This window comes from Prunus dulcis, chromosome 4 (assembly GCF_902201215.1).
Source record: "Prunus dulcis chromosome 4, ALMONDv2, whole genome shotgun sequence".
NCBI lineage: Eukaryota > Viridiplantae > Streptophyta > Magnoliopsida > Rosales > Rosaceae > Prunus > Prunus dulcis.
This window is the reverse complement of record NC_047653.1, coordinates 16,091,649-16,107,488: the sequence shown is the minus strand read 5'-3', so window position 1 is coordinate 16,107,488 and position 15,840 is coordinate 16,091,649. Positions and strand designations below refer to the sequence as shown.

The window sequence follows — 15,840 nt, the reverse complement described above, 5'->3', positions numbered from 1 at the left end:
ATTTGATGTGCGGACTTGGACAGTTGTATTGGTGCCTATATTAAGTTGGGCATGGACTCTATAACTCTTGAAAATAGAATGCAGCAATCTGATTTCTACATTTACTATCAAACACAGCAAGACACCCAAAGCTTTATGTTCTATCAAATAAGCTTAGGCAGCCAGCTCCTTTTCTAGGGCTAAAATCCTAAACGCCTAGACAAAATATTTCCTAACCCCTGAGCTCAAGGAGAAAAAAAAGTCATATAAACCCTACTCTTAATAAACTTCCTCGCAACAAGGGGCTTATAGCTCAAGCAGTTAATAGCATTTACTCATACATTTGAGGTCATAGGTTCGATTCCCCTCTCCCTCAATATCACTTGTATAAAAAATTAAAATAAATAAATAAACTCCCTCATACTGTTAAGGTTCTTTGTAAATAAATAAAGATAATAAATCCCAAATTTTTGCAAACCCCATTAAAATTTAAACCACTTATTCATAAAAATAATAAAGACAAATAAAACAAAATAGAGTCGGCCTGGCCTAGAGACCAATAAGATTCAGAGGCTTATACTGCCAACTAGTTAAACGTCCGACCTCCCCACTAGTTAATCTTACAGCAGCTTGAGCTGTTGCTGCCAACTATACCTAATCTTCTTGTCTTGTGATCAATGGCGGATCTAAGAATTTTTATTCCGGGGATCAACGTGTAAAAGGTTAAAAAAAATTCTATGTAAAATAGACCCATTGAAATGAAACGATAATACTCATGTTCATTATCAAAGAGAACTGCATCAACTTAAAAAAATAGACATACATTGCAAAGCACCAGAAATATCTCTAAGAATGTGATAATAAACCAAAAAATTAGTGCAATCCTTATCGCCCCCAAGGCGTCTTGTCTTATTCGACATAAGAACTGGCATATCTTACCTGCTCATTTTAGGGCATTTATGTCATTTTTTAGGTCTGTCGTAGTTTTGATTTGGGGCTTTATCTACATTTATTTTTGGTTCTAGCTCTCAAATTTTGAACGCTTATGAGTACTGTCTTAGGGGGAGCTTATTCAAGCAAATATTTCTTCAATATGTAAGAGTTAGGTTATTCTTGTAAAACTCTGTGGATTGAACATCTAAGGCTTTTTACCTAGATTGACCTTAGGTTCCTTCATGCATTCATATCATACCTGAAAAATTGTTTTAAGTAAAAATATTGGCTAAGTATGAAAAATGGTTTTTCAGAATAATCATTTTCTCAAGATAATTTTTGGCGGCTTTTATTCCTTACACATAAAATAAGAAAAATTGATTTTATCAGATTTTAGTATGAAGTATATATTGACTTAATGAGTCATCATTTTTAGCCTAAATTGTATTTTGTACTAAAACCGATTTTTCATATTTTGATTTGGTGGGAATTAGATTTAGTATTTTTATTTAAATCCAAATGGGGGATACTTCCTTATTTACATTGTAAACTCAAGTAAATTGAAATTTACTTAAATGTTGAAAATGGAAATAAGGTAATTTGCCTGTTGTGCTGGTGTACTGAGCCCTCTGGAGCATTTCATCAAGCAATTTAAGGGCAATTTGCAAGGGTCAACATCTTCTCATCCAATGGTGGATTCTGGGCTTGCAGGGGGTCAATTGACCCCTCTTACCCTTATGTGAATCCGCCCCTACCTGTGATACAGCTGCAATAACTTTAAGCACAATATTAACTCCTATAATGTGATGCTAATTCTTCTAATTGAAAACATATATTTTTACCTAACTTCAAGTGGGACTCTTATTAATTAGTGTGGTTTCTTTTTCTTTTCATTTTTTTTTTGGAGTTATTTATTCAAATAGTCTTCAAATTTATACCCGATTTATATTTAAGTCCCTCGATTAAATTATTCGTTTAAATGGTCCATCAACTCTATATTATTCGGTCCATCGGTCCAGCCGTCTAATTTTCTGTTAGATTTAACCAAATTTTAGGGTAAATATGACTTTTCATAATTAACAAATAAAAATAGGCTTAAATTAAATATAAAATTGGAAAAAATTGAAGAAAAAGAGGGGGGAAAAAAAAGGACTCGGGCCCAATGAACAAATGGACTCGGCCCAATGGGGTTGTTAGCCCCAACGCAACAGTTGTTTGTCGTAGTAAATAATCCAACCCTTCCTCCCCTTCCTACCTTCCACCAAGAAAAAAGAAATGGAAAGAAAGCAAACAAGTAAATTATAATTTCTATTAATTTAACAAATAGTTCCTTTATTTCTTGTTCAACCAGTCCCTCTCTGTTCCATAGCTGCACATACATTTCCAAAGCTCTGCAACTCTCCCCACTTTTCATGTCCATGGCCTTTTCAAGAAATCTTCTTTTCTCTCCTTCTCTTCCTTCATCTTCTCCTCCTCTTGTCCCTCTCTTTCTCTACTCTCCCTTGTACCCACCAAGACAAGCACAAAGTTTTCTCTTCTCTCCCTTCTCTTAAAACCCTCCAACACCTGCATCACCTAGTCGGTTCTACCAACTAGGCTTGCGTCTTTCCAGTTCCTTTTTCGTGAGCTTTTGCTTTTGTGGTCTTAATTATAGATGCCCATTTCAAATTTGTTCCAATTCTCTTGGAAAAAGCAGTCAAGGCAATGTCTTTGATGCTCTTTGGGCTTTCACGCTGATACCGAGTTCTATTGAGTATAGGGTGTTCTGATCTGCCTTTAGGCCATCAAAATGCAGGTTTTTGTGGCTTCCATGAAGGTTTTTGACATCCGCAGTTCTTGTTTGGTGTAGTTCTTCCAAGTCTCAGTGGAAAATTTCATGGTAGAGTTACTAGTGATCAAATTGTGCATTGTTTGAAGGTATAGTCCTCCTGATTATGTATGGTTGCTGATCCTGAAGATTATTGAACAAATTTGATTGTTATTTGAACCTTTTGCTACGTATTTGGGGGCCTTTTCAGCTGTAAAGTCAAGACTTTTGATCTGCTTAGGTTTCCATGCCCTAAGCTCTCTTATTTTCAGGTCAGTTTTATAATATACCCATTTCTCGTTTGCTTGAGTTGTTCCAGCTTGAGCAAGATATATTATATTTATTCCGAGGGTTAAGGTAATAAATAATTGCAAGATTGTAGCTTTTGACCTGAAAATTACTCCATTGTTACTTTTTAGGCAGCCAAGTCATGGAGGTTTGAACCCTTTTGCTATCTTTCATTTTGCGCATCTTCAGCTATGTGATTAGAACTTCAAGTGGGTTTCTGGTGTTTTGTCAACCCCTCTTTGTGCGTTCTGTCAAAATGTCTGGAAATGGTCACTGTTTTGTGGAGTGGAAAGAGCACTTTGTTTCACAGGAGAGGGGCAACCGTGTGGTTCACTATTTCTTGAAGGATTCTGCTGGAGAATCCATTCTTGCAGTTGTGGGTACTGAGAGGAGTGTTAGGCACATGTTCTATGTTGTTTCTGAGGAATTTTTGTATGTGCACGGAAAGGAAAGCTCCACTAATGCTAACTTTAAATGGAGGTCAAGAAGAGAGGTTGTGGATTGGCTTACATCTATGCTGTCAAAGCAGCATATACATGCAGATCTATCCGGTATGAGTTGCCACTTCGTAATTTCTAGTTCCTTATATTGTCGATAAAATTTAGGTTTATGTGTGCCATTTTTAAGAGAATGCTTTAATTACTCTGGAGATGTAAGAACCTTGAAAGATATTGTAAGGCAAAGATTTTGACTTTCCCCTACATCCCAGATTGAATTATTAGTTTAAGTGACTGGTGGACAAATATTATATAAGTTCTACCACGTATAAATATCTGTATAAAGTTAGTTATTAAGAGATTCAATGTCATACCTAATAGCGTATAAAGTTAGTTATTAAGAGATTCAATGTCATACCTAATAGTTTCTTCCCTTTTACTAAAACTGCAATAAATGAGGGGGGGTCTGTATAACTGGAATCTTATGACTTTAATACTTTTTTTTTATGACAGAATCACCCCAACATGATTCGTCACAAGCTTCGGGGACTCCTGAATATCCAATGAATGGAGTTAGTGCCCCCCAGACCCATGTAACCAACGACTCTTTATTGATTTTGTTCTTAATTATGCTTTCAATTTTTGCCTGAAATACTGACTCGAAAACCTGTGTATCAGGGCCGTCTTTCAAAGAACTTCAAGGGACAGAGTCCAGACATTGTTTGGTCAGGTGTTGCATGGACATGTGGTAAACAGCTCAAGCATTTTCCTGCATTCTATAGGGATGGGATTACAATAGCGGTAAGGATTTACCAGTCAAAGTAGGAATGCATTTGTGAGGTGATTGGGCTTGAAGTGCATGAGGTGGAACTGTGGAATGCATAGCTCTCCTTGCTTAAACTCTCAAACATTAATCCCACATTAATTTTTAGAGTGATATTATGCAAGAAATGGTGCAGGGAAAATTAAGTACTCCAGAAATAATTGCTCTGACATTACTTATCAAAAAATGATTACTCTGGCATTAGTATGAGCTAAGATAAAGTATATCCTCTGCATGGGTACTTCAAAGACATTACATTGAATAAATGAAGCATTTGTCTCAAGTTCAAAGATTCTATAGAAGATAACGAAAATATTGTCTTTATTTTGGTACATTGCACTATTGTTGCTTTGAATGAAAACACATGAGCATGAGTCACAATTATGTACTAGTAACACTATGCCTTGTAGTATTACATGTCTCGTATGCCTTATAGTTGATATATTGATGCATAAACTTCTGGGTACTTAGTTCAAGGACTATGCATCAAGGCATTTTGTTGAAGATTTCCTCGATGTGTACTTCTTGGTCAAACACTAATGACCATTTGTATTCTGTGAATGATGGAATTGACATGCTACTCCAATTTTTACTGTCAACCGTAATTCTTTTCCTCTGATTGCGTTTCCTTTCCCTTTGCATCCAGATTAAGTCCTTTGTCTTTGTCATGGCAAAGGGAGAAAATCACTATGTTGCTTATATTGAAGATATGTACGAAGACAAGAGAGGTCAAAGAAAGGTTAAAGTGAGGTGGTTTCATCATAGCCAGGAAGTCAAGGGGGTAACTCCTCTAAGAAATCCTCACCCAAAGGAAGTTTTCATCACACCATATGTGCAGGTCATTAGTGCAGAATGTGTTGATGGTCCTGCAACAGTCTTAACTCGTGAACATTATGAAAAATGCTTAGCTGTGTTTCCTAGGGCTTTATTGGCCAGAGTACATCTTTGTTGTAGGCAGTTTAAAAGTAACAAGGTGAAGCCATTTGATTTGAGTAAAATGCATGGCTATTTCGATCAGCCAATTCTCTCTTGTTTGGGTCCCAACTTTTCAGCAAAATCTGAGTTTATAAGTGATAGCCTGATTGGGGAAGAAGATGAATTGGGTCCAAGTGAGTATTTAAAATTAGGATCTAAGAGGACTAGAAGTGGAAGGCCATGCCCGAGGTTTGCAGCTAATCATTCAAGAGCAAGAAGTTCTACAAGAGATAGCCAGATGATGGCATATAGACCTCTTCAGAAATCAAATTATGGTTCGCTAGACAGGAGACTGTTTTCCATGAAGCTTGTTGATTATCAGCCTTGGTATACCCCACTCTTTAAGGTTGCTGAAAAGATAGAATTGCTATGCCAAGATAGTGGCATACGAGGCTGCTGGTTTAGGTGTACAGTCTTGCAGATATCACGAAAACAGGTGAAAGTCCAATATGATGATTTGCAAGATGAGGAAGGATGTGGCAATCTTGAGGTATGCTTAGCCACTTGTATATGTTCTTTATTTAATATTTGTTTTGATCTCTAAGTTGTGGTGTAAAAATGCTGACGTCATGTTTAAGTTAAGTGCACAAAATTTCCATTCAAGATTCTCTTTTAATCATCCCTTCATTGTAATTCCAATTCAAAATACAGTTTTTCTCTTCTTTCTTCAGTACTTTCCCTCATTAGGAGATGTAATCTAGCATGTTGAGATTTTACATTAACTCCTCAGCATCTGTATTTATTTATTTATTTGTTTATTTATAAAAAAAGTGTGAACTCTTACCCCGAAAAGCATGTCAACCTTCACTCTTTTATGAGGTGTCTTGAACACTATTCGTTGCACTGTCATCCTCCAGATTGATGGGATTTACCTGTTTGCCCCAGTCACTTTTATCTAAGCTCGTGTTTATAGTTTAGGGTTATCGTTTAGAAGATGGTCCTATGTTTAGGTGTAAAAGGCTTTTCGTTATGACTTATGAGAGAGATGGAGCAGCCTTTGTATTGTGATTTTCTTCATCATTATCTGTAAGCATTTGGTTAGATCGGACCACATAAACAATTGTGTCCTCTTGAGTGATTATTCTGTGTTTCCTTGATTTCCTTTGGGCTTTGAACTGTATTCTGGCGGCATGACCCTCTCTCTCTAACTTGTAGGAATGGATCCCAGCTTTTAGACTGGCTATGCCTGATAAGCTTGGCATAAGGCATCTAGGCCGTCCAATGATCCGACCAGCCCCTCCTAAGGAACAAATGGACCTTGCTCTTGAGGTTGGGGCTGCAATTGATGCATGGTGGAGTGATGGCTGGTGGGAAGGGATTATCACTGGAGTTGGCAGCTGTGGTGATAACTTTCAAGTTTTCTTTCCTGGTATGCATAATAGAAATTGTATCTAGTTTTCTCCCCTGTTTCTTCCCTAAATTTTCCTTCGTTCCTTTGTTATAATGTAATTACTGTGGTGGTATCAGGTGAAAGCTTACTCTTGAACATGCACAAAAAGGATCTGAGAATATCAAGAGATTGGTTGGGGGACCAGTGGGTTGATGTTGAGGCAAAGCCTGATGTACTTTCAGCCATATCTTCAAAAATTAGCTCATGCACTCGTCCCTTTGCATCGTCCACTGTTGCCAAACATGTCAACACCGATGGTTTAGCTTTGTCGTATATCGAAGTTCCTTCCAGTACTAAACATGTTGAAGAGGAAAAACTGAACTTGGATGCATCTTCCAGTTATGATGCTCCTGAAAATATGGACTTGGTCAATGATAAGAAGTCCCCATCATTAAAAGACATTGGTACTGAAGGTGTTGATGTCAATGACAGTTGTGGTGATGCACAGGATGCCCAAGGTAATGATGATGATGATAACAAAGATGACAACAATGGTGAGGATGACAAAGGTGAAAACAATGGTGATGATGAGGGCCGAGAAGGCATGGAGGTGTTTGAAACTCCAGGGCAAAGCCCCAAAGCAGTAGAAATCATGGAAGTGACATCATAAGATGTCTAACTCGAGTCGGATAGCCTTAAATTGTGGCAATTAAGGATGCAAGTGTTGTTCCCTTGTGTTGAAAAAGGGTGTCAGTTAGGATGTCTGTAAATAGTTACACAGATGTGTTGGAGAAGCTCACTGCTTTGTTTGGAGTTGGTGGCCTTCGTGGGTGTACAGTTGGAGTTTTATGATAATTGTTACTATTTTTACTGGGGTTTTCAATGATTGTAATTCTGATTCCTTAGATTAGCACGGTTCTTCCAGTTTAGTGACCTTGCTCGTGTTCTTCCCCCTTGTAACTCGTATCAAACATTCAGCAGTCTCTTGTATGTCAGCAAATTTTTCTTTGCTCCATGTAGTTTAGAACTCGTTTTTTCAAATTAGAAAAAAGGGTTAAAAATATTTTGATCACTGCAGTTAGGATCGAAAATGATTTTGGTCACCATAATTTTGATTTTTCGAATTTGGTCGACGCATTTGCAGCACATAGCGAATCAGGTCACATTCTTCATTTACATCAGTTTCATTAATTAAAAAATATAAAGAAATAAAAAAATCTACCCCATGTTCCCCTGTTACGCCGTCAGCCCCCTTCCCCACCTAACCAATAGGCCAATAGTACCCAGCCCCGCCATCCCTACTCCCTGCGCCTACCACCACAGCCGCACCTCTCTTTGCCCGTCGGCGGCTAAGCCCCTTTCCCACGTCATTAGAGACCTCGTTCCCTGCCTCTCTCTTTCTCTCTGTGTTTCTCTTCTCTTTGCTTCTTCAAAATTCAAATCAGAGAGAGCAAAGCTTTATCTGAAGCAAAAACACAAACACCTTGCATGCAGAGACTGTGCTTTACAATCTCCCTCAGTTCTTCATTTCCTAAAAAAACCTTACAATCAGGCCAATTATTACCTAGGAGGCCACTTCTCCAAACCCCAACAGCACCCATCATCATCACCAACCTCCACAGTGGAATTTTCTACAGAGAGCGGCAGCCATTGACATAGACATGGCCGAAGGCGCCTTGTCCTCCAGCGAGCGCAACACACAGAGGACACACCCCCCTCCCCACCCATCATCAGCTGCTCGAAAATTATAAATTTTGTTCAGCAATTCTGTTTCCCTTTCAATTTTGATCGGTACCCATCTCAGTTTAAAGCATGCCCACTTGAAATTCGCTCTTGATTATGTGGTTTTAATCAAATAATAACAGGGGCGGTGGCTGGTGGTTGGAGAGAGAGAGAGAGGTGGTGGCTTGGTGGGTTGGAGTGGCAGGGTCGATGGCTGGTATACAGGGCACGGACTGGGTTTTCAATTTTTTTTCCAAAGCTTCTTTTGTATTTTAATCTTATTTTCTAATTTTAAGTAACAGAAGTTAAAATTTTGACTTAAATTGCTCACAGAGAGAAATTTAGTGACAAATTTGGTAAAATTCAAATTTCGGTGACCAAATGTGTTTTCGGGCCTAAACACAGTGACAAAAATTGTGTTTTCAAATAATTATCCATTTTGTACTTATGATAATGCTAACAGGCACTGATTTGAACAAATTTAGGTCACCCTGACCATTTACACTTCAGTAGTATCAGTACAGAGGTTGGAGTAAAAAAGAAAAAATTGTACAGACTGGAAAACAAAAAGAAAAATATACATACAGTCAGAATTTGCTTCACTTATACATGTCCCATGATCTTAGTCCCCTATATATATATATACTTGGCCTATTTGCATTTCCATAGTGGTGGAGGAAAAAATGAGGATAGGAAATAATAATACAATAATGAACAGAACTACAGTTTAAGCCATTGGTCTCCATATATGAATTTGGTATCCAGAAAAGGCCTTATCTCCTCAAAGCTGAAAGACTTCAACCATGGCACCCTCCCTCTTCTCTCTGCTGCTCCTCTGCCCCTGCAGTGGTATTCTCCAAATTCCGCAGTCCTGTAAATGCAAAGTTCTCTCCTCTGTTAGAAGTTTAAAAGTTTCCATATTTTGAGAAACAAAAAGAGATAATCTAAGATGTTAAGTTTTCTGCAAGAGAGGTTATACATACTTCTGTCTCTCTGGGTGGTTCCAGTCACTCCACCCCGAGGGAGTTATTATGTCGTCGAAATGACAGTAGGAATACACTGCTCTTGAATAAGCTCCCCAAGCTCTTCCCAATAAGATACTGCCAGTTCCAATGATTTTGCAGTTCATAAAAGAGAACCCTGTATCTTCATATGGTGAGTCCCTGTGATGAGCTGCTATTGCTCCCGAGCTCGTTGCCGTTGATTGAAGAACACAGTCCTGGTAGCAAGGCCCAAATTCAAATATCAGAATAATGAAGAAACATGAAGAGGCAGCTATTAAAATGCTAGCCATTGTACCTGGTAGAGTGATCTTGATCTACCAAATATGAAGTCTACACTTCCTTGAATGTGACTATGGTAGAAGTAGTGTGATCCAGTCTCATCCAAGAGTGTATCTTGTGTCCCCAACACCTTTACTTTGAAGAACATGGCTTTATCACCTGCAACTCTAAGAGCCACTGCTTGCATTCCATATCCTCCAGGTACTGCAACCACTGAGTTCTGAAATTGCAGACCAATTACTTACTGTTAGTGAATGCTGTAATTTACATAATTTCAATTTTAATCTTTTCTCCTTATATTGCATCCGAGTTCGTTATTAGCCGTTACCTCGAAAGTGATCCCAGTTGCACAGAAGTAATCAGCCTCTATAGCTACAGAAGCAGTTCTGTATGTTCCAAGTTCAGAACCGGTATCGTCCTTGTCAGATGCTTTGTTGTTCCAAGTAATTACAGTATCAGAAGTTTGATTCTGGTTCCCAATGAATGATATGTATGGCTTGGAAATCGGTACAAGTACCTTCTCTCTGCATCAATTTACAACAGAGAAAATATAAAAATTATTTTTTGTTCTCAGATAAAGCACATTAACATTATACAGGTAGTTTTTTCTTCTTTTTTCTTCTTTTTGGGGAAACCCATTTTAAGGGAGAGGCCCCCACTTAAAGCACATGTAACTTCCACTACCCCACGTAGCTCAGTTGGGTTTAAACTCAACCCTCAAGAACACTAGAAACTGTCAAAAGCTTCAAGACCTGAAAATTCTTTGAGGTTCTGTTGACGTGAGGCACATAAACAATCTAGCATTGTTAGGAGTTTGACTGATAATAATTCAAGAAACAATTTTGACTCAGAATTTTCATTGCCTGAATGAAAGCTTGATATATTATAGTAACTCAGACAGACCTGTAAATTCCAGGAAGAATGTAAATTTTGACTCTGTCTGTATTCTGTTCTGGAACCATATCAACTGCTCCTTGAACTGTAAGAGAATCTCCTCCTCCATTCTTGTCCACCACAATGACCCGGCTTCCGTTAACTAATTCATTTCTGGAGTTCAGCCCCTCCTTCTGCTCATCTACCTTCAAATCAGCCCAGCTAATATAATTCTTTGCATATGCTCCACTTTGCGAGAAGCCCACTTCAACACCACCCAAGAAAACAAGTACTGAAGCACCAACAAAAACACTAAAAACACCCAATTCCATGACCCTCTCTTTCTGGGTGTCACTAACTATGTGTCTCAAAGTCCTTTCAAACTAAGAAGTACATGAAAAACCAGAAAGTCCTAAGATGTTGTTGTGCACTCTCAGTGTTTTGGAGGTTAAGAGGAGTGAAAGAGGTGAAGATAATAAATGAGGGAGCGTGGGGTGTTGCCTCTTGTGTTCCTTGTGAGACTTCTCAAACGTTGAGAGTAGCACAAGAAGAATCATAGTACATAGAAAAGAAAGATGAGGTACAAGTATGGAATTTAAGGATCACACATTGCATATATATATATATATATATATATATATATATATATATATAGAGAGAGAGAGAGAGAGAGAGAGAGATATGGGACATATGAGAAATTAAGCTTGAAGGAATTTAATGAGATTTGGGTCAGTCATCAAACTTGTGCTAAAAGCAGGACAAAAAAAAAAAACTTATATGCTTAAATGGGGGAGTTAATATTTTTCATTGATCAAGTAGGAGAGAAGCATGGAATGTAGGTTTATAATTAGCTTAGAAGTTAAAACGATGTGGAAAAGCCAAAGAGCGGTTATGGTTTTTCTGAGCTGATACTGAAAATTTGTAACTGACAAAATGAAGAAGAAAAAACCCATTTGGAGTTTTCAAATGGGATTTTGGTTATAAATACATAGAGGTAGCTGCAGCCTCTTTGCATGAACATTTGAGCAAATGGTTAAGGATTTTCAGAAAATGGTCACACGCACAGGGCAGTTCACACCCGTTATGCACCCACGTCAAATTATTGAGTCTCCACTTGAGGGAAAACTAGATAATTTCTTTTTTTGCTTTCTTATTTTATTGAAAAAGATGGGTCTCTTTCTTTACCAAAAAAAGAAAAATGGGTCTCTATTGAAAAGGAGTTACAGTCTTGTTAATTACTTCATATTTCATAATCAATGTCGAAATCTGAAAGCGAAGCCCTTTCAAGACTAGGTTCTAGGTTTCAAGTTTTACCTAGCTATAGTAGTAAATCCCCCTCCCTTAATCGCTTGTACTAAAAGATTTTTTTTTTTTTTTTTAAAGTAATGATAGAGACATCCAAATGAGAATAATTTGAGGATCGCCATTATTCTAACTTTTAAAATTCCGCAAAGGACCCACTAGTGTAGTGGTATGGAGTATTTACTCCCTCAAAGAAGGTCCTGGGTTCGAGTCCTAGTATCCGTGTTGTGTGTGTGAATTTAGTATGATATCGCCCTTCTCAATAGGAAATGTCCTAAAAAAAAACTTTGTTATACAAGAAATATTGGGGGACGGGGGAATCAAACCTAAGACCTCGAATGCAAGAGTAAATACTCTTAACCACTTGAGCTATAAGTCCCTTGCTAAATCTAGACATTTTAAATTCCAATTCATGATGCAGTTTTCCTCTATGTTCATATTTGGTTACACACTAACCTTCTTTTGTTTCTTGTAGTAAGATAAATATGAACGAAAGTTGCATATCAATTGTGATTATTTTACGGATGAATTAGGGTGTTGATACGATACACCATGTTCTATGAAGATGCATCTACAAATTATTACACGTGTACCCTTTTTATAAAAATATTATTATTTAGAAGGGAGATTCACTATATGTGATATAATTTGAGTGGGTTTGATACACCACATCAGTATGTCATGAGTATATTGAATACACTAGAATAATTATCTACTAATCATTTGATTTAATGACACTTAATTTTCACTTTGTCCAATAGTGGAACCAAAAATATGAGCTTTTATAATAAGGACCTCAACTTGAACGTCTAACAAATAGCTAGGCAACCCTCATTACAGTTTCTCTGAAAGGGGACTAGGCTGGAAATTTGGGTTGGCCTGTTGGGCTGGAGGAAGGTTTGCGCTAAGATGGGATTAACACAGGTAAATACAGAAAGGAAACGTTTTAATGAACAACTTGAACTGACTAGAGTCCGTTCCACCCTTCAAGTAGTTCCGCACATGAATTCAAATCTCATGCACGACTGTAGGTGAATAGAAGTAAATTAGGGAAGACTTTTGGTGACCATAGTGGAGAAGTAAGGATTGCTTACTCCATAAATGGAAATTGGGAGTACTTCACCTAGCATTTACTGCGACTTTGTCCCTGTAGCAAGTAAAAAGTAGGAGTAGATGGTTCTTCCATGTTTTGCTCTCAGTCCCATGCTGAATCATTTTTACTTGCCTCAGTTCAGTTCCCTGGTGAGACTGCAGGCCTTGTAGCAATGTAAGATAAATGGCAATGGACTCCAAAGTCATCATTGTGATTGAGTAGCTCTCTCTCTCTCTCTCTCTCTCTCTCTCTCTCTCTCACGAGTAAATTTGCTAATTTAGAGTCAATTTGGAGTGCTGTTGTTTGTTACTTGTTAGAGCTGATGACTTTGTTGGTAATTTGGTCAAGTATGCACGTGGGCTGATGACCATAATTATATGTGTACAACTTCAATGACTTTCACCACTAAAATGATAAATATAGCTATGTATACCACCGTCCTGTAATACAATTTGAAATTTCAATTCCATTTTCAAGCAATATAGGTACCATGAGATCTCTAAACTAACCTACTTATAGGACACGAAAACCTTTTACCGTGGTAGAAAGTTAATGGCAACACCTACAGAATCACGTGATTTTTATGTTCAATTCTTGGCCAACACCCTTTGGCCACTAATTTTCTATAATGAACAAGAATATAAGCCACAGGTGTATCAGTAGCCTATATATAATGAGGTTTTCTAGTAGTGCTCTATAATTAGATTTTTTTTTTGTTGTTGAGAAATTCTAGGATTGCATTCATAATTCAACCAAAAAAGTCACTAACCGCAAATGGCCATTACAATAACGTAGCGGTCTAACATCAAAATTAAGACAATCCGGTGCGCCTCCACTAAGGATCACGCAGGATCGAAGAACTAACATAGGCATCCCAACTAAGATTGCAAACTCAGAATTTAAAATTTTTAAAAAAAAAGAAAAAAAAGATAAAGATCAAGCTTGAAAAAAACCAAGCCATAACTATACAAATAAAACTTCCACAAGGAAGAGATGAAAAGCTCTCATAAATGAGAAATGAAAAGCTCGCACAAAGGAAATATGAAAAGCTCTCACAAAAAGAGAGGTGAAAACTAAACAGAACCCAATGAGTCTTTGTGACTTATTCTGAACATAAATAAACCGCTAAAAGGATGGTGGTGGAGATCCAACGCTGAAATGCAGGTGGAGATCCAACGCCAAGAAGCAGCCGCCTGTGATGGTTGGAGGAAAATCATAACAAAACAAAGACAAATAGGGAAAACCTTTTGTCTCTGAAAATAAGGGGAGAAGTAAGGGAGGAAGAGAAGAGGGAAGAAGGGAGAAAGGACAATGGCTTCCTTCTCCCTCAAAATAAAAACGGCTCTAAAAGAGTTGTTTGGGAGAGAGGGGGCTAGGTTTAGAAGCCATATATTGCAATACTTGAAGATCATATGTGCTTGTTTATTAGTATTTTGATTGACCTTCATTTAAGGTCAGTATCAAAGAGTAGTTACCCTTATACTAACTGTCATATCCTCTTTTTTTTTTTCTTATTAAAAAAAAATAAAATTAGATAAGACTTACAAACATGAAGGTTTGTAGAATTTGCACCTAAGTTGGCCAGTTGGCGAAGGCAATAAATCAGCCCTTTGCATCTAAGCTCGAAGACCTTTTTCCATAAATTAGATTTATGTTTATATTAAAAAATAAACAAACAAACAAACATGAAGATTCAAGAATGCATGCCCCGCATTTTTTTAAAAAATGTGCTTTTTTGGCTTGAGGTTCAATAATTAGATCATCCATGTCTTCAGACTTTTTCAAGAATTGTTCTCATAAAAAGTAGATCAGTCAAAAAAAAAAAAAAGGTTTAATAATTTAATTACCATCGTAATCATTTTTATTGGACGAATTGTGTTTTATTTTTTCAACATTTCAATTTACAATGAAAAAGAGCACCAATATCTTATGCATAAAATACATTGCAATGAAAAGGAGTACCAATATCTTATGCCATAAATTGTATTTTATGAGATTTTAGTAGAGTGCTGTTCAACGAACTTTAAAATTAATTGAGTCCACCCTATGGTTTAAGTACACCATAATATTTTAATTAAAATGTAAAATTAACTAAGTATACCCTATAAAACTACCAAAAATACCCCTAATACACCCTAATACTTGTAGCATTATTTTTATAGTTGATTTTCAGCTTGATTTTTTAAATAGTGTTTATAAATATTTGACTTTTCATATGGATTTATGCTTCTACTAAAACTATTGACATTTTTTTTTTGCAATTCCAAGTTCTTACAATCACCACCTCTTTCGTTAAAAACACAATAGGACAAGCAATCTCTTGATTAGGGTTGAATATGTTTAGTAGGGTGTACTTATTAAAATTATATTTGTTTCACAATTTCATATATCATTTTTGGTCATTTTATATTAGAGTAAATAAGTAATTCAATATATACTTTTATAGTAGGGTGTATTCCGTTAATTTTAGGGTTCTTTTAGTAGCACTCTTTTAGTATTACGTATACATTGATTTATTGAGGTATCAATATTGGTATAAACTTTATCTTATGTTAAAACTTTATCTTGTACATTGATTCATATTTTGATTTGTTGGGAATTTGATTTTCTTGTGTTTTTAATTGAATCCAAATGGGGGTATTTCTTTATTTATATTGTAAACATAAGTAAATGGAGTAATATAAAAATAAATTAAAGTAAAAAGACAAGATATTTACTTAAATATTTGGGATGGAAATAAGGCAAGATAAGACAATGGGCGGGCCTAGTCGAGCTGGACCGGGACTTTCAAATCCTAAGTCCAAGACCTATTCAACTTTAGAACAGGCCAGTTTGAGCGGGCCTAATCATCTTGCCAAGCCGGACTTTATCCTATTCGGCCTCCGGCTACAACTTCGGCCCGTGGGTACAATCCCACTTATATCACAATTAGGGCTGGGCTTCCGACCTACAATTGGGTTGGCATTTTATTTTTGTCAAATAAAAAGAAAATAAA

At 36.9% G+C, this 15,840-nt stretch overlaps 2 protein-coding genes across 4 annotated transcripts; one reads left to right on the top strand and one right to left on the bottom strand.

The window, feature by feature from the left end:
• The first annotated feature begins 2,225 nt into the window (after positions 1 to 2,225).
• On the top strand, positions 2,226 to 7,587 carry LOC117624817. 3 transcript variants are annotated; one of them, XM_034356279.1, is made up of 8 exons: positions 2,239 to 2,791; positions 2,931 to 2,991; positions 3,139 to 3,558; positions 3,958 to 4,037; positions 4,123 to 4,245; positions 4,914 to 5,732; positions 6,398 to 6,611; positions 6,710 to 7,300. In XM_034356279.1, the coding sequence occupies exons 3-8, from the start codon at positions 3,264 to 3,266 to the stop codon at positions 7,240 to 7,242; spliced, it is 2,064 nt and encodes a 687-aa protein (XP_034212170.1). In that variant the 5' UTR covers positions 2,239 to 2,791; positions 2,931 to 2,991; positions 3,139 to 3,263; the 3' UTR covers positions 7,243 to 7,300. The 3 variants fall into 3 exon arrangements, with proteins under 3 accessions (XP_034212168.1, XP_034212170.1, XP_034212169.1); XM_034356278.1 differs by having other exon boundaries at positions 2,239 to 2,829; XM_034356277.1 differs by having other exon boundaries at positions 2,226 to 2,991; positions 6,710 to 7,587.
• Positions 7,588 to 9,014: 1,427 nt separating this feature from the next.
• Positions 9,015 to 10,782, bottom strand: LOC117625503 (pectinesterase QRT1). Its single transcript, XM_034357050.1, has 5 exons — positions 10,481 to 10,782; positions 9,906 to 10,101; positions 9,594 to 9,797; positions 9,278 to 9,513; positions 9,015 to 9,165 (listed from the first exon to the last, which is right to left on the bottom strand). Exons 1-5 carry the CDS (start codon positions 10,780 to 10,782, stop codon positions 9,015 to 9,017), a joined length of 1,089 nt encoding a protein of 362 aa, XP_034212941.1.
• Between the last annotated feature and the right edge of the window lie 5,058 nt (positions 10,783 to 15,840).